The 22247-nt window shown below is 41.0% G+C and overlaps 2 protein-coding genes and 1 long non-coding RNA gene across 4 annotated transcripts in view; 2 read left to right on the forward strand and 1 right to left on the reverse strand.

Annotated features, from left to right (window-relative positions):
* col4a2 (collagen, type IV, alpha 2) overlaps nt 1-5982 on the reverse strand; it is a 70657-nt gene extending 64675 nt beyond the window's left edge. The window contains exons 1-3 of one of the 2 annotated variants that reach the window (XM_047370654.1): nt 5825-5982; nt 5500-5617; nt 5350-5404 (exon numbers count right to left, since the gene is read on the reverse strand). In XM_047370654.1, the coding sequence (XP_047226610.1) occupies nt 5350-5404; nt 5500-5546 (102 nt within the window). In that variant the 5' untranslated portion in view covers nt 5547-5617; nt 5825-5982. Of the gene's footprint in view, nt 1-5349; nt 5405-5499; nt 5653-5824 lie in introns of both variants that reach the window. The other variant, XM_047370653.1, reaches the window with a different exon arrangement.
* LOC124871387 lies at nt 3517-5467 on the forward strand. The gene is made up of 3 exons (XR_007039008.1): nt 3517-4266; nt 4905-4998; nt 5138-5467. It is a non-coding gene; the product is annotated as an uncharacterized LOC124871387 (long non-coding RNA).
* A 147-nt stretch (nt 5983-6129) lies between the features above and the next one.
* Nucleotides 6130-22247, forward strand: part of col4a1 (collagen, type IV, alpha 1) — a 60768-nt gene continuing 44650 nt past the window's right edge. Inside the window, exon 1 of the mRNA XM_047370655.1 lies at nt 6130-6352. Coding sequence (XP_047226611.1) covers nt 6281-6352 — 72 coding nt within the window. The 5' untranslated portion in view covers nt 6130-6280. The remainder of the gene's footprint in view (nt 6353-22247) is intronic.

Below are 22247 nucleotides of genomic sequence, written 5' to 3' on the forward strand. Positions count from 1 at the left end.
TTGATGCTGAACTTTTAAAGAATAACTGAAACCTTTGTCTAGATGCTGACCTGCTAACTTAGTGTGTTGAGTCAAGCTAATGATTGGGAAAAATTTAAGAAATAGAAAATCATGTGAAAAATATCTTGAGAACTGCTGCTAAGTAAGTGGAGAAATTCCTGAGTTAAATTGTCACACAGTGACAGATGGTGGTAAACAGTTGTACTCTGTTTTGGTTCAAAGAAGAGATGATGTCCCATGAGACATATTTTCAAAGGCATAGCTTTCAAAATGAGAACAGTTTTCTAACTCCATCGGGCCTTTCGGGGCCTCTTGAAAGATTTTGTAAAATCAGCTACTAAATGTAAGTCACACCAAAAAAATGAAAGTATTTTTAATTTCTTTTCATAATCTTCCATTTACAATAAACTTGTCTGCAAAAACCAGAAGTTGTGACAATCTAAATTTACGCAGCTGTCCCCGGGGTGTCTTAAGGTGAAACCACACAATACACAGAGGAGCTGAGCTGTGTCACACGCTTCTAATCAAGAGCTAAGCAAATTTGATAAGAGCTGGAGACAACAGAGCCTTTAATCAGACCCAAGAAAAACAGTTTTCATCTGAGAACCCTTTGGTATGATCTTAAATATCCCGGAGAGGCACTAGACAGTTGACAATGTACAAATAAACAAAACAAAACACATTCACATGGTGTGTGCTAGTCTGTGTACGAAGCACGCATGGACTTCTGCATCACATTGAGCTTGATGATACAGACGAGCATAGTAACAAAAACATTACAGGACAAAAGGCATGTAACGGTTTCTTAATTGTATCACTTTGTGATAAAGTGGATGATATGAAGTCATCTGGAAAATATTAATTTTACAATTTGTCTCAATTTTACAAGCCAGTTTATTATCATAATAAGGTGGTGCTACAATGCGCATGAGATGACACCCACAATTGGGTTCATGAGGATGAAAATACATTTTAGCCATCTTTTTGGGAATGGTGGTTTTAATGAGTGAAACGTTTCACAAACTGTGTTTTACAGGATCTGTGCTATGTGTGGAATAGTCCAGTCTATGTTTGAGCAGACCAAATACTGAAGATTTTCTATGCTTGCTCAATTCTGAAATAGAAAATAGGATTAAAATTACAAACTGTGTTTAAAAGATGATCTGTTCAGCATAAATTATCTAGTTTGGTTTAAACATTTTAGATTTTTAAACATTGGAAATGTTTAAATAAAATCTAGACACATTAGTTTAGTGTCAATAGGAAGGAACAGATAATTTTACCATCATTAGCGGCTAAAGGTTACCAAGCGGCATTATTCTTGCAGTGCTTCCAAATGGTTAATATGACGTCCCTTACTTGTACAACGCTGTTGTAACCGAGTGTTGTCCGCTAGTCTAACGAGAAATCATTATTAGTTTACAGGACAACTCAAGGACTATTTTTCACCTTACTTCAAAATAAGACCCTCAAACACAGTGTTGTGCTTGTAGCCCTCACCTTTATATCTGGGGCTTATAATAGTAGCTAACACTTATTTCACCAGACAGAAGCACAAGCTGGCAGCAAATGATTAGTGCTTTGTGAGACAGACTTCCTTTTGATGAAAAATAATGTGCTGTTTTCATATTGCAAGATTTCAACACACAAGATCTTGTTTGCATGCCTAGTTTAACATTCTGACCTGAAGTATGGTATGTAAGTTCTCTGTTAGTATTAAGCCTGAATAAGCTTCACGTTTGAAATGTGAAAATGGTGAATGGACTGAATGTATATAGTGCTCTTCTGGTCACACCAACCACTCAAGGTGCTTTACACTAGAGCCACATTCATCCACATCCAGTCGCACTCACAAACATGCCCACATTCATACAATGATACACAAATCGGTAGGCAGCTTGGAGGAAGTGCCTTGCCCAGGGTCACATTGACGTGTGACAGGAAGGTGCAGGAAGGGCACCCACAACTTTTGCATGCAAGATGACTACTCTTCCCTTGAGCCACGGTCAAGTAGATATACAGATAATGACTAAATTAATTTATGTAATTTCAGAATGAAAAAACTGAGTGGCTGCAGATTATTATAAATGATATATATTACAAGTTTGGAAAGAATTCACAACTCCGCCACTGATTACAGAGCAGTACATTTCTTCAACACATTTTATTGCCTTATATACAGTATAAGATCAGATTGTGGGTACTTTTAAATTAAGTTGTACCATTTTACACTATATCCTGTTTCCATTGGTTATGTTTCTGATCTGTTTTGCCCAGTCAGCTCTTATGAAGTAAGATAAATTATAAAGCAATGAGCCAGCTTGTAGGTATTCATTGGAGACACACAATGTCAGTTCAATTCTGTAGATCAGGAATCTCAAATTCCAGTCCCTCTGGGGATAGCATGCTGAAGAGGTGATTAAACCACTTGATTCAGGTATGTTGGACCAGAGATGCATCTAAAAGTAGTAGGACACCGGCCCTTAAGGACAGGAGTTTGAGATTCACGCAGCAGATTTGCGTAGAAGACTATACAAAAATGTTTCTTTAAATCACTGGTGGTATAAAATGTCTCTAAGAAACAAATTAATGCATGGTTGGTACAACACATCCTACAGCTATTTGGTTGTTTTTTACCAGAGAGACTTTTTTGGGAACAAAAATGTCCGAAACAGAAAAAAGTATGCAATGTCAAAGGGGGAAATGACCAGCAACCATTCATGACCTGCATACACAATATAGTTCCAATAAATTAATCCAGTATTTATGTCTCTGGAGGGACTCATTCATTCATTCATTCATTCACTCATAACAGTGGGTCTGGAACAGCTTGTACTGGTAAATCAAGTTTGCTCAAAACTTAAACTGTCAGGGGTTGACATTTTCAGAATCAGAATCAGCTTTATTGCCAAGTTCGTACATACAAACAAGGAATTTGACTCTGGTACACTTTGCTCTTTGGTTTTGTTTTTGTATTACAGAATATACATATTTACAATGTACAATATACATATATATAATAAAAAGGTGCATTTGCAACATCTGTATGCTGTTGTTTTGTACTCTATTAAATGTTCAACAGAGAAACAGCCTGGTGGAAGAAACTGTCTCTGTGGCGGCTGGTTTTAGTAAACAGTGCTCTGTAGCAGTGGCCTGAAGGTAAAGCTCTGAACAGTTTATGTGCAGGGTGTGTGGGGTCTGCAGAGATTTTAGCAGCTCTTTTCTTGACCCTAGACTTGTATAAGTCCTGGATGGAGGGAAGGTCAGCCCTGATTATTCTCTCTGCATTCCTGATTATTCGTTGCAGTCTGGACCTGTCCTGTTTTGTGGATGAGCCAAACCACACTGAGATGGATGAAGACAGGACAGACTGAATGATGGCAGTGTAGAAGATGACCAGCAGCTCCTGTGGAAGGTTGAACTTCTTGAGTTGCCTCAGGAATTACAGTCTCTGCTGGGCCTTCTTTCGAACAGTGTCTATGTGTGAAGACCATCTCAGGTCCTCAGTGATGGTGGTTCCTAAGAACCTGAAGTGGTCCACGCCGATACAGAGTTGTTGAGGATGGTGGACTCTGTTTGGCTTTGTGTTTTGCTTTTCAGTTGGGTATCTTTATTCTTTGGCCTTAGCAGTTTTGTTAGTTTATTTCTCCAGTCAATTTGATGTTACATTTGTTCTCTTTCCAGCTCTTCCTTATAGGTTAGCTTTAGTTTGTACATATTCTGGTTCTCTTGTTCTGTTTCCTTTCCTGTCAATTCAGTCAGTGTGGTTAGGTTCGTTTACTTTATGGGCTCTTTCTTTGTTCTTAGGTTGTTGTTGGTGTTCCTATGTTCCCTCTAGTTTCTCTGTTTACTTTAGTTCATGGCTATTCTACTTTTCTTATGCTTCACTTTATTGTTTTTTTTTAGTCACTTCGCCTTTGCTCAGCTTTTGTATTTGTTTCACCTGTTCCTTCTGTCTCCTTGCCTCCTTGTCACACCTGTTCTTAGTTCCTTTGATTACCTGCCTTTGTCTCCCTCTGTATATTAGTTGGTTTTGTTTCATTGTGCTTTGCTGGTTTCTTCTGTTACTCCCCTGATTCCGTTTTGCTACGTTCCTGCAGAGAGTACTTCTGTAAGTTTTGGTCTCGACTTTTGTTAGTTCCTGCAGTGAATTTTGCTAGGTTTTTTGTAAAAACCTCTGGAATAAAAACTGAAGACTTCTTACAACATGCAGCTGCCCAGCTCTTGTCTGCACTTTGGTCCGATCCAAACTCAGAACGTAACAAAGTGAGACTTTTTTCTTTTTAAGATGTTAAGGAGATAATGTTGTTACATGAAGTATTAAATGTAAAGTTAGCTCCAATGTATCCCAAGAAAATCACACATGGTTATCTTTCAATTTGGTGTGCATGTTTGGGTGTTGTGACAACATAAATTAGCCTTTGGTAAATATTATCTCTTTGGTCACTCTTGTAGTTTCAGATCATCAAAACAAACAATAAAAGTATTAGACAAAGATAAACTGAGTAATCACAAAAAGGATGATTTAATTTATTAAAATAAAAGCTATTCAAACTGACCTGTACTAAGATGAACAACTAGTTGTGCCACTCTTGGTGGAAACAACTCCCATTAACTATGCGATTACTGGCAGTGACCCTTTTACATCACTACAGATGAATTTTGGCCTACTCTTCTTTGCAGAATTAATTTCAGCCACATTTTAGGGTTTTCCTGCATGAACAGCCTATTTAAGCTCATACCATTGCCTCTCAATAAGACAGATATTTTACTAGGTCACTCCAAAACCTTAATTTTGTTCATTTCTATGAATTAAAGTAATTTTTTAATGTTTTAATAAATCTAAAGGAAATGAGAAGCAGAATAAACTGGAATAAAACATTTTTATTTATTTCACCTTTAAGAATGCATAGCTGAAAAGCTCAGCAAGTTACCATACAGGAGGCAGAGGTCATGACCCCTCTCATTCCCCTCTCGGAGCCCAGGTCAAGGGGTCAGGTGTGGCACAACATAACCAGACTACAAGATCTAATTTCTGTTAAACAACTCAAAACACAAAACATTCCTACTAAACTGCAGTATGATTCCCTTTTACCGCAACCTTTTATTTTTTGTTGATGTTTTTTGTACCAATCAGGCCAAGAACCAGCAAAGCCCTCCCAATGAAGGAACTTCCCAACCCAGACCATTCCAGACACTCCAACTGGCAACACATGCTGAATAGAAATCTGAACAGTTCCAACCAGGACAAACCCAACCCAAACGCATGGGACTGATTTTCTGTTGTAACTGTCAGCAGACTGTACTTTTGCAATGAAAACTCATTATGAGATGGGAGATAAAACTTACAGCCTGCACTCCGGAGGAGAGGATCGCGAGGGAGAGGGAAAGAAGCAGCAGCAGCCTGTTGATTAAAACACACTCTTATAAATCATAATAAATAAATGAATAAATAATATGCATATTATGCACTCTAGAAGTTGTCATTTATGTGTTTACCTCAGATTTGTATGCTCTCTGTGCTGCTTTTGCATGGTCCCACTCATGCGGGTGCGCAAACTCAAGTCTCACGCCGCTTCTTCACTTTTGGACGTCACTTAAAGCATGTTTACTCAACCTGTTTGCAGGCAGAACGAATTCGTGTTCATAAATCTAAAAAAAAAGCATAGATCCACAAATCTAAGCAGTCAGAAACGTTAATATTTTTACACGAATTAGTCTAATCATCTCTTTCCTGTGAAAAACAAAGCTTTCCAGCATGCAATAACGCAGAGATATGAATACTTTCGTTAATCCAGTGGTATAAATAAACAGTTTAGTAAACCTGCACAATTTACGGTTGCAGTCCTCAGTTACGCGCGTCGTGATGAAACAGAACGGATTGGACAGATGCTTTTTTTCCAGAGCCAGAAAAGTCACAGAACCTTCACCAGAGCTGCAAAAAAAAAAAAAAAAAAAAGAAACTGCCGCAAAATATCCCGCAAAAAGCCCCAAAGTGTCCCGAGCAGTTCCTCTCCGTACAGAGAAAAGTCAAAGTGTATGTAACAAGGTTTAGACTCAGTTGGTCCGGGTGTGAGGGTGGTCGTTTAGGAGGAAGGTAGGGGGTGTGGTGCAGCAGGAACAAGAGCAAGTTGCATTGATCAGAAGTTCACATCGTCTCGGACAAAGATGCAGCCGAACGCACCGTCTGTGCTCCTCAGATAGGCCGTGAGTTAACCGAGGACAGAGGCGGAGAAGCGGGTTAAAGGGGAGGCTGATTGTGCGCGCCGCAGTTTCCACGATGCTGTTACCGTCCGGCGCGCTGCCGCTGCTGGCGGCTTTCTACTCCACTTTAGACCTGATATGGGCTGAGGTGAGTGCAGGGACGCTTTGCTTGAATTTAGATGGAAACTTGTGCTAAGATTATAAGCTGGGATCGTTTAAGCATACAAACGACTTTCTGTTTTTAAATCAAGTCTTGCTCCCATCACAGCACAGTTCCATTATGCATTTAACCGACAAATCAGTTGTTTCATCATTACTAAGGAGCCGTTTGTCCCAAAAACATATTTTTTGTATTGAAGTGTGTGATGATTTCATTTAAATGTAAAGGAGTTATGTTAGCAACATGCTTATTTCCTCTGATCTGAAACTTTCTGAGATCCGCTCAGTTCAGCCTCCTCCACCTCTATTGGGGGGAAGCAGAAAGAAGGAGGAGGGAAGGGGGTGGGGCACATATGCCTCCAGGAGCTGAAGTTTCTGTGTGAGACAGGTCTGTTGAAAGATCTGGCAAAGCAATAGGAGATACAGATAATCGTTTGCCGTTAATTATTATATGTCGTTGAGATAATTGAATTAAATTTATCTTATTGTGTCTTCCTTTGCACTGTAGAAAACCAGGCAAGATTTACCTGCACACTTCTTATTTAAATGTGCCTATTGCCATGTGTTACTGTTCATGTCAATTAAATGTGTAGTGCAGGTAATCTTTACTTTTTATCAGTTGGCATTGAATGGTCGATTGAGTTTAACTGTGTAGTGTTTTATATTATGTTGATATGTTGTAAATTGGTGCAATATAAATAATATGAATTAAAGTGAGGCAATTATGTGTATCTTTAAAAAACAACTACTTTTGAATAGGTTTAATACTTCAACCCAGTGCTTAAATCGACTGGTAGTTCTTTCATTAACAGTGCCAGCAGCAGTTTTTGACATGGGAGACAAAATTCAGCACCAAGGGTGTCATTCTGTTCAGGGGCGCCAAGAGCACTCAGTTGGGGTGGGGTTCTCAGTCAGTTGTGCCTCAAATGATTGTTATATCCACCAAGGAGGTTATGCTTTCAACTGAATCTAAAGTAGGGATCTGATTCAAAGCTTTGGACCCAGTGCTCACCTAAAGGTTTATTTCAGTTTTTAGAAGGACTCTGGACTGCTTTTGATCATCTCTAGCACAAAATATAAAATATCTATCCTGATCAAATCTGAACTCTAGTAACCTACACAGAGTGGAGATTCTTTAGGACACAGGTCAGTATTGATCATATTCGACTTGTCATGTAAAATATAAACATTTTAGACAGTGTGCATTTGATCTTTTTCGACATTTGCTTATTTCACAATGGGACCATTTTAAACTGACAGAAAGTGAAATCTGTTCATATTTGTGAAAATACAAAACAAATGCTTTTTGCGGTGGGATCATACAGTGGTTCTGCCCGTTGCCATTCATACAAGGGGTTCATCCTGTAACCGGTGGGTTGCCGGTTCGAAATCACACTCCGTCCGTCTCGGTCGTTATGTCCTTGCTCACGACACTTTACCCACCTTGCCTGCTGATGGTGGTCGGAGGGCCTGGTGGCACCGATTGAATGGCTGCCCCACTTCTTTCAGTCTGCCCCAGGGCAGCTGTGGCTATAATGTAGTCTACCACTGTTAATGTGTGATTGTGTGTATGAATGGGTGGATGACTATAGTGTAAAGCGCTTTGGAGTCCTTGAACTCCAAAGTCTCACCAGTCCAAATATGTTAAGTGCTGAACTACAGATGTCAAAAAGCAGTCCAGATGCCTTAAAAAAATCTAAAATACTCCTTTATTTTAGCGCATAATTGGGAGAATTTGAATCAGATACCAACGTCAGCATCCTCAGCCACCCATGATGTACACATATTGTGTTCTACTATGCATAGAACATGGAGCATATATTCCCGTTCAATCGCAAATCAGCAACAGAAAACTTGTAAAAGGGAATGAACAAAAGGTAGCATTTTATTTCTCTTCATAGTCCTTTTAGGCCATACTGCCAAGAGCAGAAAGCCACATTGTCCATATCTCAAACTGCATCTGCTTCAACCTTTTAACACAAGTCTGACTTACTTGGAAGTGATTCCAAGAGCTATGCCAAAGGTCTTCCTTATTCAAACTTTGTCTGGAAGGAGAATATTTCTCTGCTGTGGGAAGAACATTTTTAAACTGAGTAAACAAAGGAATGAAAAAAAAGGAAAAAAACATTCCATTCCCTCGCCCCCTAAACACAGGATGTCATATTTAGTACTCACTCCATAATGACATTTTCTTCCATTTATCTGCAATGAATTAACTGCATTGGTTCTTTAAGAAATGGCGACGCATAATGTTTAAAACATGGAAGATATCAAAGTTCTTCCACAATTAAAAAAATAAAACCATGATTATAATTGCAAAACGTTTTCCACGTGTAATGTGACATTTCCTGAACATTTGACCTGAAAAATATATTTGAAGGCAAAATGTAAAGAATTAAAAGGTGCATCAACCTAGATGCATACGTGTGTAGACCCTTCAACTGCTACTTTCTTCTAGAAAAGTAGTAGTTTTGATTCAATTTCAGTGTTGTTTGGTAGGAAAACGTTTTTGTATCCTTCTCCTTGTTGTTACCTTTATACAATTCAGATTCTTGTGATTCTTTGAAAACTATGGCTTAAGCTAAAGAATAAAAAAGTGTAAAAGTCAGGAATAGTTCAACTAGGACAGCTGAACTTTATTTTAGGTTAATTAAATTTCTCTATAATAAACAGAGTGTAGGCACTACAGAGTGCTATTTGCAAAAAACAGCCACCACAGAGACAATTTCTTCCCCAGACTGTCTCTCTGATGAGCACAATGAACACCTGAGTAGTCACTCACTATCACAACCTGCCTTCCTTTTATTCATTGTATATATTAAAAAAACATTACCTGTACATAAACATAAATGTACATACTGCTCCTTTACCCTTATTTTTAGTTCATCTAAAGTTAATGTTTTTATAGATAATATTGGTATGAAGTGAGCTCTGGAAACCAAAGTCAAATTCCTTTTTAATGCACACAAACTTGGCCAATAAAGATGATTCTGATTCTGAAAAAGACTGAGTCCTGTCAGGTCTGTAGATGTTTGTTAGTCACTGTAGACATTAATTGAATTATCTGTAATAATCCATCTGAATTCCTAAAAGATGGATGTCATTATACATATCAAGTTGCACAAAGCAGCTCTGCTTTTACCCACAACAGGCTTATATTTTAGCACCACAAACATGTAACAGGCACAGAACCTCTGCACAGAGGGTAAACTTGTCTCTGATCAGATAAAACTAGTGAAACTGGAGTATTTTAACATTCTGGATTTATTATTGCGTTCCATCCCATCCATGGGAGACCCACAGCAGGAGGTTTGTGATCTGTTCAGGCCTCTCATATATCCAAAGCTGCTCTCATGATCTTTTATCCAAGACAGTAGAGTGGTTGTTACAGACCTAACTAGGCTCACAAGCTGATTTTAAATTTTGCAGAACAGTTAATATGATTTTTGTAATTTCCATAATGGGTTTCAGTTTGTTTGTCTTTGACATCCATGTGTAGAGACACATGGCACTGATGAATAATCAGAACCTTTGGACTGGGTCAAAGTCACCAGAAACTTCTGGTGAAACAATTTAGGGTCAAGCGAAGATACACCCAAAAATATGATAACCTTTGACCCAAAGCTGGTCAGGCGGACGTTGGAAAAGGCCGCAATAGAAAGATAAGAGGCAAAATTCCATCTCTTTTTCTCTGTTCTCAATATAGGTGAAACAACAGGCTGATAATTGCCTCTACATAGACCCTTGCTTACTTTTTGTTCTCGGAATAACTTGATTCTGAGGAACTTTTTCAAGTATTTATTTGATACCCACAACACAGTCTCTCCCCCTTGGCAGGCATTTAATCTGGTCAGGAGTATTTCCTAGAGGAAGAAGAGGGCAAATCAACATATTCCTGGAATGAGTTTGTGTGTGGGATGTTAGATGGATGGATTGCGAGACAATCACCTATTGGGAAAGACGAGCTTCTCTTTACTGCCGAGTTCAAAACTTTAACTTGCATCTGATGTTCACTGGTGGGACCAACACAACCCCAAAGTGACTGACAGAGGCAGCATCTATGTTCGTCAAACAGCTCTTTGAAAGCTAAGAGTTGATTTGTTGTTCTTGCTGTACATAAGCGTTGACAGGGTCGGTCTGATCCTGTAGACAGCCCCCCACATGGGCAACAGCTGAATCTGTCACTGCAAATGACCACCAACCAGGCAATGCAACCCTGGGAATCCACAACCATAAAAATGTCTACATTTGGAAGAGTTGTGCCCGTCTTTTAGTCCTCTTATTTTAACAGGCGTCTCTGGGTAACAAAGATAACTCTCTGCTGACCTTGTTACTCAAGAAACTGTGGCAGGTATGTCCTATTTTCATCTCAGACTGACCTGAGTGTGTGTTCCTTATTTCTGTCACAGAGAGGATTAAATAAGTAGCTTGAAAGTTGTAAATCCCTTTTCAATTCCCTTTTGTCCAACTCATGCATCATGGGAGATTCACTTCATTCAAATTTGTCTTAGTTGGTGTTTTTATTTCTCACAAAAAGCACCAGTTCTGTGCTCCATGCTAATATTTTCCACTGTGAAGAGAGGCTTGAACCCCAGTTTTGCAATTGGTTATTTTCCTGAGATGTGATGCAGTGCTGAAAAAGTAGTTTAGCCATCATAGTGTGTAACTGGTGAGTCATACAAGACATTTGTGGTTTGGACAGAGATGGTGTAATGGATACGCCCATTTGACATGGAGGTGGGATGTGAAGAGTGATTCAGGAAAGGCAGCTAAAAGATCATGAGGAGGAGAAGGAAGCAAGGTTGTGAAACCTTTAAGTGGAAGAATGTGTTTCGGAGCCAGTGATACCCGTGACAAATCTTTTGGTCTCAGTCTCTGGTCCTTGATCTGGACTCCCATACTTTGCAGCCAAACTGCCCAACTGATGGAATATAGGACAAAGGATATAGTATCTTTAGATATATGGCATTCTGTTTATTTATGCTGTATAAATATTGTTTGGGTTTTCCTTCAGTTGTTCCTTCCTTTAGATATAAATACTTTTTGTTTCGCTCGCTGTTAATAAGCTGTTAAGAAAAGGTTTCTGTAAAACAGTGTTTTCATAACATTTCTAGAAGAATACAGGCAGAATATAGGGAAATAACTGATCTTTTTGTCTGTATTTATGTAATTTCTACAAAGGGCGCTGTTTAGGAGATAAACAAATTCTGTGTTGGGAAACAGTTCTTCTTTCTCGTGTCAAAATCCATTCAGTATTCATTCATCCATGTATACTTCCATTGTTCTTTAACTATCAGAGATCAGGCTGTGAGGGCAGCAGGTTCAGGAGGGGAAACCTGTACATCCATTTCTTTAGAGACACTCAATACCTTATTCTGGAGGATCCAAAGGCATTCACAGACCGGAAGGGATATGTAGTCCCTCCAACAGGTTTTAGATGTTTCCCCAAGGTCTCCCTCAAGTGGGATGTGCCTGGAAAACCTCTAAAAGAGGGGTGTCAAACTCCAGTCCTTCAGTGTCCTGCACCATTTGGATATGTCTCAAGTAGAAGACACGTGAATCAAATGACTTAATCACCTCCTTATGCAATTAGGTTCTACAGTGTCCTGGTAATGACCTAATTAGGTCATTCAGGTGTGTTGAAACAGAGACACGTTTAAAAGTTGCAGGACACGAGCCCTTGAGGACTGGAGTTTGACACCTATGCTCTAAAGGGAGGCACCCAGGAGGCTTCCTTATCAAATGCCTGAGTGACCACAACTATCTCGTTTTCAGCTGCTTGCATTCAGGATCTTGTTCTTTTGGACTCTATCCATTTGTCAAGGCCATATGTGAGGTTCGGACCATAGATGCTGGGCAAATAGGGAACCTCGCCTTTTGGCAAACCTTTTCTTTGCCACGACAAACTGTAGCAATATATGCATGTTGGCAGATGAGTCGGTAATTCATACATTAATCTCCTGCTCCATCCTACCATAAGGTCTTGAAAAGGACTCCAAGATACATGTATTTCTCCACTGACCCTTGACACCGAGAAAGCAATCCACCATTTTCCGTTTATGAACCATCGCCTCTGACTTAGAAAAACGGACTCTCATTCTGGCAGCTTCACAACTGGCTGTGAACCGCCCTAGTGTGTGCTGATAGTCATGGCATGTAGAAGCCAAGAGATCCTCATCATGTGGAAAAGCAAAGATTAAACCCTGAACCAGACACCGTTCTCTCCAAGACTACATATTGGGTCATGTGCGTAATCAAAACAAATAGGATTAGTGACGAAAGACATCCTTAATGGAGTCCAACCTGCAATGGGAGCAAGTTTGACTTAGTGTTTATAATGTGGACACACCTCTTGCTTTGGTTATAGACGCCTGAATAGCCCTCAAAGCATCCAGGGCAGCATCTCCCACAAAGGATAGTGTGAGATGGTTGGGAGCCCTCTCCAGATCATCACACCAACTGGATAACCAAACTGCCAAGAGCCCCCCAGCAATATTCAGTGTTTAGAGATGGTTCTTGATTGCAAACAATTCCCTTTCCTTTCAAACAGAAATAGTTGAAGTTTTTCCTTTGTGTTGTAGGTTCTCTGCTATCATCAGGCTGATGGAGCATTAACTGCTCATTATTTCCAGATGGTGACCTAGTGTACGATGGTAAAGATGAACTGAAGGATAATTGTGCGTGTGCTGGCTTTAAACTTGCTCTTGTTGTTGAACTATGCTTTTTCCTTTAAATCAGCATCCAGCATCACACATATTTTTAGTTTTTTTTTTCCATTGTCTCGCTTTATATTGTCTTTATTTCCAATAAACCTCAAACTTAAGCTGGAGAAGTTGACGTCTGAGACTAGAGGGGTAAGTATGTCGAAGAAAAAAATTGTTTTGTGGGAATCTTTTGCCAAGCACTGCCATGCGCAGGATCTTCTTCTAATGTTTATTTGATGTAGTTATTGTTAACTTTATCACTGTCTGATGGCACAGCATAGGTTTTACAAAATTGTTTAAGTGCATCCAAGTGCAAATGCAGATTTGATCAAAAACAGAGAAAATATGATGATGATGATTTATATAAAATTACAATTAGTGTAGCATGTCCTTTGTGGCAGGTTCAGCCTTCTTGCAATGTCAGTGTTTACCACAGGATAACTCCTCAAACTGCTGCATTTGGAAGTTGCTTTGATTTTAGAAAGAGTTTATTTTAAAACACGTATGAAAGTACAGCAAACAACAAAAATTAAGACATAAATTAATCAAAGATAATTTTCAAACACCTCTACACAGCAGTATTATATGGCTGGTAAGTGTGGTTATTTATTGTAACCATTATTTGGTGCAGGGTCCTCTGCTCATGCCCTCTCAGCTTCTTCTTGCCAGTGGTTTTTTCTGGTTTGTCTCTATTGTGTCAGTTTTCATGGTTGTTGTCTCCAGTTCTCTTGTTCTCTGTTTAGGCCCCTTTCATCATATATCAGTCATAGACCTACTGTAAAACGTATGTTTTTTGTCATAAAGATGGGTCGGTAAGAAAAGTATTTCAAGCCAATTCATCTGAGATATTTCAGTGTGATGCAGTAAGCATCATTTTAATCTAGTCTATTTCTTTCTAATGGGGGTTTATCTTTTTGCTGCCCTGCTTGAGTTTCTCCTGAAATTATGTGATAAGAGACTTTTTCAACTTTTCAAAATGTAGCTAAAAAATAAATGGGCCTTTTTGAATTATTAAATCTTCAATAACTCTGGAGGTTTATTGGTCTTGGATGAAAGAGCTAGCGCCTAAACTGTTTCATTTCCCAACCTCTGTTCAACTGATAATCTAGATTTCTTCTTACATTACCCAGAGAGGTTGAGGGTTGATCTGATATGACTTGCAGTCAGAGATTGCTTGATATCTTTCTGATCATCAAAGTTTCCAAAACCTCCCCCATGCTCCGAACCAGACAAACGACTGCAGTCATTGAAAATACAAGAAAATTGAGTAAGTTTATGTGTAAGCATTGTTTTATGCAACATTTAGCAAAACTGCTTTTTCTGAGTATTACACTATTTACACCATTTATTCTTTAACTTTCCTCACAAGTTAGAGAATAAATACTCGTACTCGTCGTCTTCCGCTTTATCCGGGACCGGGTCGTGGGGGCAGCAGACTCAGCAGAGACGCCCAGATGTCCCTCTCCCCAGACACCTCCTCCAGCTCCTCCGGGGGGAGCCCAAGGCGTTCCCAGGCCAGCCGAGAGACATAGTCCCTCCAGGGTGTCCTTGGCCGTTCCCTGGGCCTCCTTCCGGTGGGACGTGCCTGGAACACCTCCCGATGAAGGCGTCCAGGAGGCATCCGGTATAGATGTCCGAGCCACCTCAACTGGCTCCTCTCGATGTGGAGAAGTAGCGGCGCAACTCCGAGCCCCTCCTGGATGGCCGAGCTCCTCACCCTATCTCTAAGGGAGTGCCACCCTACGGAGGAAGCTCATTTCCGCCGCTTGTATCCGGGATCTCATTCTTTCGGTCATGACCCAAAGTTCATGGCCATAGGTGAGGGTAGGAACGTAGACCGACCGGTAAATCAAGAGCTTCGCTTTTCGGCTCAGCTCTCTCTTCACCACAACGGACCAGCACAGCGTCCCCATTACTGTGGCAGCGGCACCGATCCGTCTGTCGATCTCCCGCTCCATTCTTCCCTCACTCGTGAACAAAACCCTGAGATACTTAAACTCCTCCACTTGAGGCAGGAACTCCCCTCCAACCTGAAGAGGACAAGCCACCCTTTTCCGGTCAAGAACCATGGCCTCAGATTTGGAGGAGCTGATCTTCAACCCAGCCGCTTCACACTCGGCTGCGAACCGCCCCAGTGCGTGCTCCAGGTCTTGGCTAGAGGGGGCCAGCAGGACCATGTCATCTGCAAAAAGAAGAGACGAAATCCTCTGGTCCCCAAACCAGACCCCCTCCGGCCCTTGGTTGCATCTAGAAATCCTGTCCATAAAAGTTATGAACAGGACCGGTGACAAAGGGCAGCCCTGCTGGAGTCCAACATGCACCGGGAACAGGTCCGACTTAGCCTTACCAGGGAGGCTGAGGAGTGTGATCCCCCTGTAGTTGGAACACACCCTCCGGTCACCCTTCTTATGTAGGGGGACCACCACCCCAGTCTGCCAATCCAAAGGCACTGTCCCCGTCCACCACGCAATGTTGAAGAGGCGTGTCAACCATGACAGCCCCACAACATCCAAAGACTTGAGGTACTCAGGGCGGATCTCATCCAACCCCGAAGCCCTGCCACCGCGGAGCTTTTTAACCACCTCGGTGACTTCAGCCTTGGTGATGAAAGAGTCCAACCCCGAGTTCCTAGCCTCTGTTTCCATCAGGGAATGCGTGATGGCAGGATTGAGGAGATCCTCGAAGTACTCCTTCCATCGCCCGATAATGTCTCCAGTCGAGGTCAGCAGCTCCCCACCCCCACTGTAAACAGTGTTGGCGAAGCACTGCTTCCCCCTCCTTAGGCGCTGGACGGTTTGCCAGAATCACTTCGAGGCCAACCGGTAGTCCTTCTCCATGGCTTCACCGAACTCCTCACAGGTCCGAGTTTTTGCCTCTGCCACTGCCCGGGCCGCGGCACGCTTGGCCCCACGGTACCCGTCGGCCGCCTCAGGAGTCCCACAAGCCAACCACAGCCAATAGGACTCCTTCTTCAGCTTGACAGCGTCCATTACTGCCGGTGTCCACCACCGGGTTCGGGGATTGCCGCCGCGACAGGCACCGCAGACCTTACGGCCGCAGCTACGGGCAGCAGCATCGACAATAGATGCGGAGAACATGGTCCACTCGCACTCTATGTCTCCAACATCCCTCGGAATCTGGTTAAAGCTCTCCCGGAGGTGAGAGTTGAATACATCCCTGGCCAAGGGGTCCGCCAGGCGTTCCCAGCAGACCCTCACTATGCGCTTGGGCCTGCCAAGTCTGTCCGGCTTTCTCCTCGCCAAGCGGATCCAACTCACCACCAGGTGCTGATCAGTGGACAGCTCAGCCCCTCTCTTCAGCCGAGTGTCCAAAACATGCGGCCGAAGGTCTGATGATACGACAACAAAGTCGATCATTGACCTCCTGCCAAGGGTATCCTGGTGCCAAGTGCACTGATGGACACCCTTATGTTTGAACATGGTGTTCATTATGGATAGTCCGTGACTAGCACAGAAGTCCAATAACAAAACACCACTCGGATTCAGATCGGGGAGGCCATTCCTCCCGATCACGCCTCTCCAGGTGTCACTGTCGTTCCCCACGTGGGCGTTGAAGTCCCCCAGCAGAATAATGAAGTCCCCAGGAGGGGCACTATCCAGCACCCCCGACAGGGAAGCCAAGAAGGCCGAGTACTCCGCACTACCACTCGGCCCGTAGGCTGAAATGATAGTCAGAGACCTCTCCCCAACCCGAAGGCGCAGGGATGCGACCCTCTCATCCACTGGGGTAAACCCCAACACGAGACGGCTGAGCTGGGGGGCAACAAGCAAACCCACCCCTGCCCGAGAATAAATAGTTAAACTGAAACTGAAACTGCAATTCAGTTTGTTCTAATAAAAAGGAAAAATTGACCAAAGATTTAATCAAACCTTGGATAAGTTTATTCCTTTATAAGGACACAGTAAGAACATTTCTCAATGATAGTTAGAAGATCACTTAACATAATTAGAGTATGACAAACCATTAAAACCTGCCGCAGGGTTCAAGGTTATGGTTTCAAAACGAAATCTAATTTTTATTTTTCTGGCATATAACAAATAGAAATTATTTCAGTACTTTAACTGACCTACAACATAAAACATTTAATCATAAAAAAAGATATATTTTCATACAGTGTATGTAAACATGTAGTTTCAACTGTATAACTGGCCAAATTCTAATTTGAAGTAAAATTCAAAGGCATAATGTTGTTAGAAAATAGTTTTCTGAGTTGCAAATAAAATCTTGCATTCCAACCAGTATTTCTTTTCTCATTTAAAAAGAGAAAATCTTTCACCGTTTCGAACCTCTCTGGAGCAAAGACAGACAGGCTGGCTTTTACAGTTTGCTGTAGAAATGTCTTAGTTGTATTCAAGATTACATTCCACAGTTTTAGCTAAGCATTACACAGACTTTTATGTTGTTTTTCCGCTGTTATTAATCACACATTATTGCCTGTAACGGGGGCCTGTGAAAGATTTCGCTTTAATTTGCCAAATGCCTAACTATTATAGGCTTGCTGGAAGTGATGAAAAACCCGTAGCAGTGTCAGAAGGTTTGGAATGAAAAGTTCTGATACATGACACAAGTAATCAAGTTTGTTGTACAGATGCAGTTCATTTCCTTCCTCCTCCACAAACACTTAAGTATTTAAGGCCTCCTGAATGCCAGTGATGGTACGCAAAGGTTCTAAAAAAAGTAACAGCAAATGTTGGGAATAAATTGGAAAGAACAGTAAGAAACATCAGCTGTGTGATGGGTGCTGATGTACTTGGTTAAAATGACTGATACATCTTAACAGTACAGATTTGAGACGCTTGTATTTGCCCCATAAATTGAATAATTTATGCCTGATTTGTTTATGATGTTTGTTTTTTGTAAGTTTAGCCTTTCAACAAGTCGGGACATTAGATCACTGAGGGCAGTTTTTATCTCTTTCAGGTGAACATCACATAAATCCACCTTTTGGAGGCGTATTCCACATTTCCTCAAACTACATTCTCCATATCATGACTGTGAAAACTATAACTCCAGTGAAAACTATTTTCACCAGACCTGGTTGAAATGAATAGAATTGATAGAAGTAGCAGAATGTGATTCCAATCCAGCTGTAATTTAGAGAACCTGAGATGACTTGTGTGTCTGTAGCAAGAGCCTTGAACCGCCTTCCTGGCAGAACAGATGCTTTATTCATTCTCTTCTCTCTTTTTGTTGCAGCCTGTGCTTCACTTCTGCACAACATTGTTTCATAGCTGTTTTCCGAAAGGCAAAATCAGATCAGGAAACAAGCTAAGCCAGTCATATGATGCGTTTTGCCTCGGAGGAAGAAGAGACCTTCTAATCTTTTCATCTGAGGGGCTAAATGCGGAAAAATTTAACCATTAGCAATGTAGAGCTTTCTTCAGGTATCTTGTAGGAACTTGTGGCAGTGAAATATGGAAGTCAGAGTGTCTCTAAATGTACAAGAGAGCATATGTTTATGATCGACAATGTAAGCAATTGAATGTAAAATGGTGATCAAGAGTGAGCAGCTTTGTCTATACAATGACTATTATCTCAGGTGTACGGTATAATTTGCGGGTGCCTTATTTTTCACAGGTAGCCTGTAAAATTAATTCATAAAAGCCTTTGTTCTCCTCTCCCTCCAATTTTATTCCCACTCTGGCGCCTTGAAAAACAATGTAGGTTTCCCATATTTTGTGATGCACTAAGGAAGGAAAAGCAAAGGGATTCTGAATACATTTATGCCTGGACCAATTGAACAAATAAATGTTATTTGATCTAATCCAGTCTATTGTAGCTTCATCTGAATGTTTAGAGTTGTTATCCTGTTTCAAGTTTTTTGCAAGGAAAAGCATCCTCGTAGTATGATGTAGCCCCCTCCATGTGTCACTGTAAAGAAGATGTGCAGTATTAGTTAAATCTTTTTGTCAAGGTCACCCTGGTAAATCAGATTTGAAATCTCAATAGGTCTTTCCTGGTTAAATAAAGTAATAATTCTATTAATTTTTGACTGATTTGACCAGGGAAAATTTGTTGTGTCCATTACGTTACTGGGGTCGAGCCTTACTCCAAATCTCTTGTGGCTTTCTTTTAACACTGGCTTTCTTCTGGCCACATTTCCATAAAAGCCAGATTTTCAGAGGTCATAAGGAATAGCTGTCCTTGTAGCTGAGGGGGGAGACCTCTGCAGTCCCTCCACAGTTACCAAAGGCATCTTGGCTGCTTCTTAAATTAATGCTCTGTCCGCCCATCTTGTCAGTTTAGACAAACGGCCATATGTTTTATGATGTGCCATACTCAGATGATGGACTGGACAGAGCTTTGTGAGATGTTCAAAGCTTGTGATATTGTTTTATAACCTAACCCTGCTTTATACCTCTCTGCAGCTTTATCTATTAACTGTCTTCTGTATTATTTAGTCTTCATGATGTTGTTTGTTAACCTATGTTCTCTTACAAACCAGTAAGGCAAAACAATCTTCTCAAGCGGAAAGCTGAAGACCTCTGCTTTAGGTGCTCAGTTTTATTTAATTTTGTTTTTACATTCTTTCTAGATGTTAATTTGTGTGAGAAACGTCCAAGGTGGAAGTACTGAGTCAGAAAGTCACAGAGGCCAGTCCTTGTCTTGACGTGCTGACATTAGTCCCAGATACTGGTACACTCTTGAGACAGACTCGAGCCCGGCACAGCCCCTTCTTGTCTTTGTTAGCATAAAAGGCGAGGAAGAGGCCTTCCCCCTTATAGAAAGAATGGCTTCCTCATTCCCATATCCGGTGGCAGAGTCCGGCACATTCACAGAGAAGCTTGCAGCACATTAAGTCAAATTCTTTGGTAAAAAAAAAGTAATTGTTGCCCTCAATACCCAACTTGGCCTTTCAACAATTTTGTTTATCTCCTTGCCTCCGAAATATACATTAATGCAAAGACACGAAGGACAGTTTTTGTTTAGCTACAGGGAAAGAAGTGCAGAAGTAAAGAGTTTTTTTTTAAGCGATTTAGCAATCATGTTTCTGTGTTCTGTTTCTGCAGAGGACTTTATTTTTTTATTCATACAAAACAATAACTGGCCATTTCTGGGATGTGTGAGCGCACAAACAGACCTCTGCAAAGAAACAGAATAGCCCCTTTCAGTTACAAAAACAACACTGGCTATATATCAGGGCTAGTCTGCTAGGATTCTTATTTATCTGAATTGTAATTTTTAGGACTTAAGTGAAAAGATTATTTCTCTCCTATGGAGGGAGCTAGTTTTGGCATATGGGTGGAGTGTGTGTTTGTGCAGTTGCTGGGGCTGGGAAGTCCCCACTGAGACCAAATGAGTTGCAGAAGTCTGCTTTAATTTGCTAACAGGGCAACATTTCACCCACATGCACATCTTAACATCCACACTTAGACTCTGAAAGGAAGTTACCAGAGTTATCTATATGACCTTTCATTTAAATCCCCCTCTAATGGCCTGGATAAAGGTCGCAGGTCAACAAGATGATCCTGTGAGGATCATTTGACTGATCATAATGAGATGCCATTGGACAATTTGATTTAAGGAAGGACAGTGCCCTTTGTGATGTAAAGCATGAATTTTATTTAGAAGTATCTGAAAGAATAACATGTTGGTGAATTTCAAAATGCAGCAGGCTTAAAGAAAACCAGCTGCACTTGGAACTGGTCCTTTCAAGCATAACATAATAAATGAATTATACATGTGTTTTTTATTTAATTCGAACTAGCAGACTCTTTGGGCTTGTTACTGTATTAAAATCTCTGTTTAAAAAATCTCTTTATTCCATCCATCCATCCATCCATCCATCCATCCATCGATTAGTAATCAGTGTCAGGTGAGTCATATTAGAACATGTATGGGTACATTCCTAATACTTTGGTTTCACACATGAATATGCATCATTGGATGAAGTGAATTTTGCCTGTGAGCTCTGTGAGAAAAACTGGGTGGACTGGCTGAAACAGCACTACTGACATTATCTGTCCACTGGTTTTAACATTCACTTGTTGATTTACTCAGTAATTTCTGCAGCAACTTTGTCCACTCCATTTAGACCTGTTTCCTTAGAGAAATTAATGAAGATTATTTTTTATTTAGTTTGCTTTTCTGTTAAGGTCAGATATGTAAAGTAATACTTGCTTAAAGAGAATGATTGCATATTGTGTTTGTTAAAATAATATTCAATCATTATTTCTTTATTATTCTTATTAACCTTTCCACCTGTGCCTAGAAATTGTCATCTCATGTATTTCCCCATAGAAACAAAAATACAATGAATCTTGCTAAACTTTAAGAATTTGCAGACTTTCTCTGTGTCTGGAATTCATCTCGTTCACATGCATTGTATGTATGTGGTTTCAATTAGTGCAGGTATGAGCTGAGTCCATGTGTGTGAAAATATCTCTGCATAGTATAATCTGGTTTTGGTTACAGAAGCCTGGGGTTATATCTGTGGTTTGGATAATTATCTGCTGCCTGTGGGAGAGCAGGTGATGTTTTGCATCAGGCTAATTTCAGCTCTTAAATTGCTGTTTAACAGCCATGTTTTATTGCAGTGAAAACATGTTAGCTTTTAGGTCCAATACTGTCCTTAGTCCCATCTGGATTCTAAATATATAACTTCAGAATCTCATGTAGGGTCAGCCCACTATATAAGCAGACTTTGCAGCTGACCAATGGACTAGTTGAAATGATAAAATAAAAAGGATTATAATGAGTAAAATGTGCCTGTTATTCTATTAATATGAATTGACTGATGGATTTATTGAGCAAACACATTTATCATATACTCAATGTGCAAAAAATGCGCAAACATGGACAATATGAAAGTGAGGTCAACTGGAGGTGAGTCCCCAAGTAAAATCTGGTCGTACTCGTACTTGTCGTCTTCCGCTTTATCCGGGACTGGGTCGTGGGGGCAGCAGACTCAGCAGAGTCCAGATGTCCCTCTCCCCAGACACCTCCTCCAGCTCCTCCATGGGGAGCCCAAGGCGTTCCCAGGGCAGCCAAGAGACATAGTCCCTCCAGCGTGTCCTGGGCCGTCCCCTGGGCCTCCTCCCGGTGGGACGTGCCTGGAACACCTCCCGAGGAAGGCATCCAGGAGGCATCCGGTATAGATGCCCGAGCCACCTCAACTGGCTCCTCTCGATGTGGAGGAGCAGCGGCTCTACTCCGAGC

This window comes from Girardinichthys multiradiatus, chromosome 7 (genome assembly GCF_021462225.1).
Source record: "Girardinichthys multiradiatus isolate DD_20200921_A chromosome 7, DD_fGirMul_XY1, whole genome shotgun sequence".
NCBI classification, from domain to species: Eukaryota; Metazoa; Chordata; class Actinopteri; order Cyprinodontiformes; family Goodeidae; genus Girardinichthys; species Girardinichthys multiradiatus.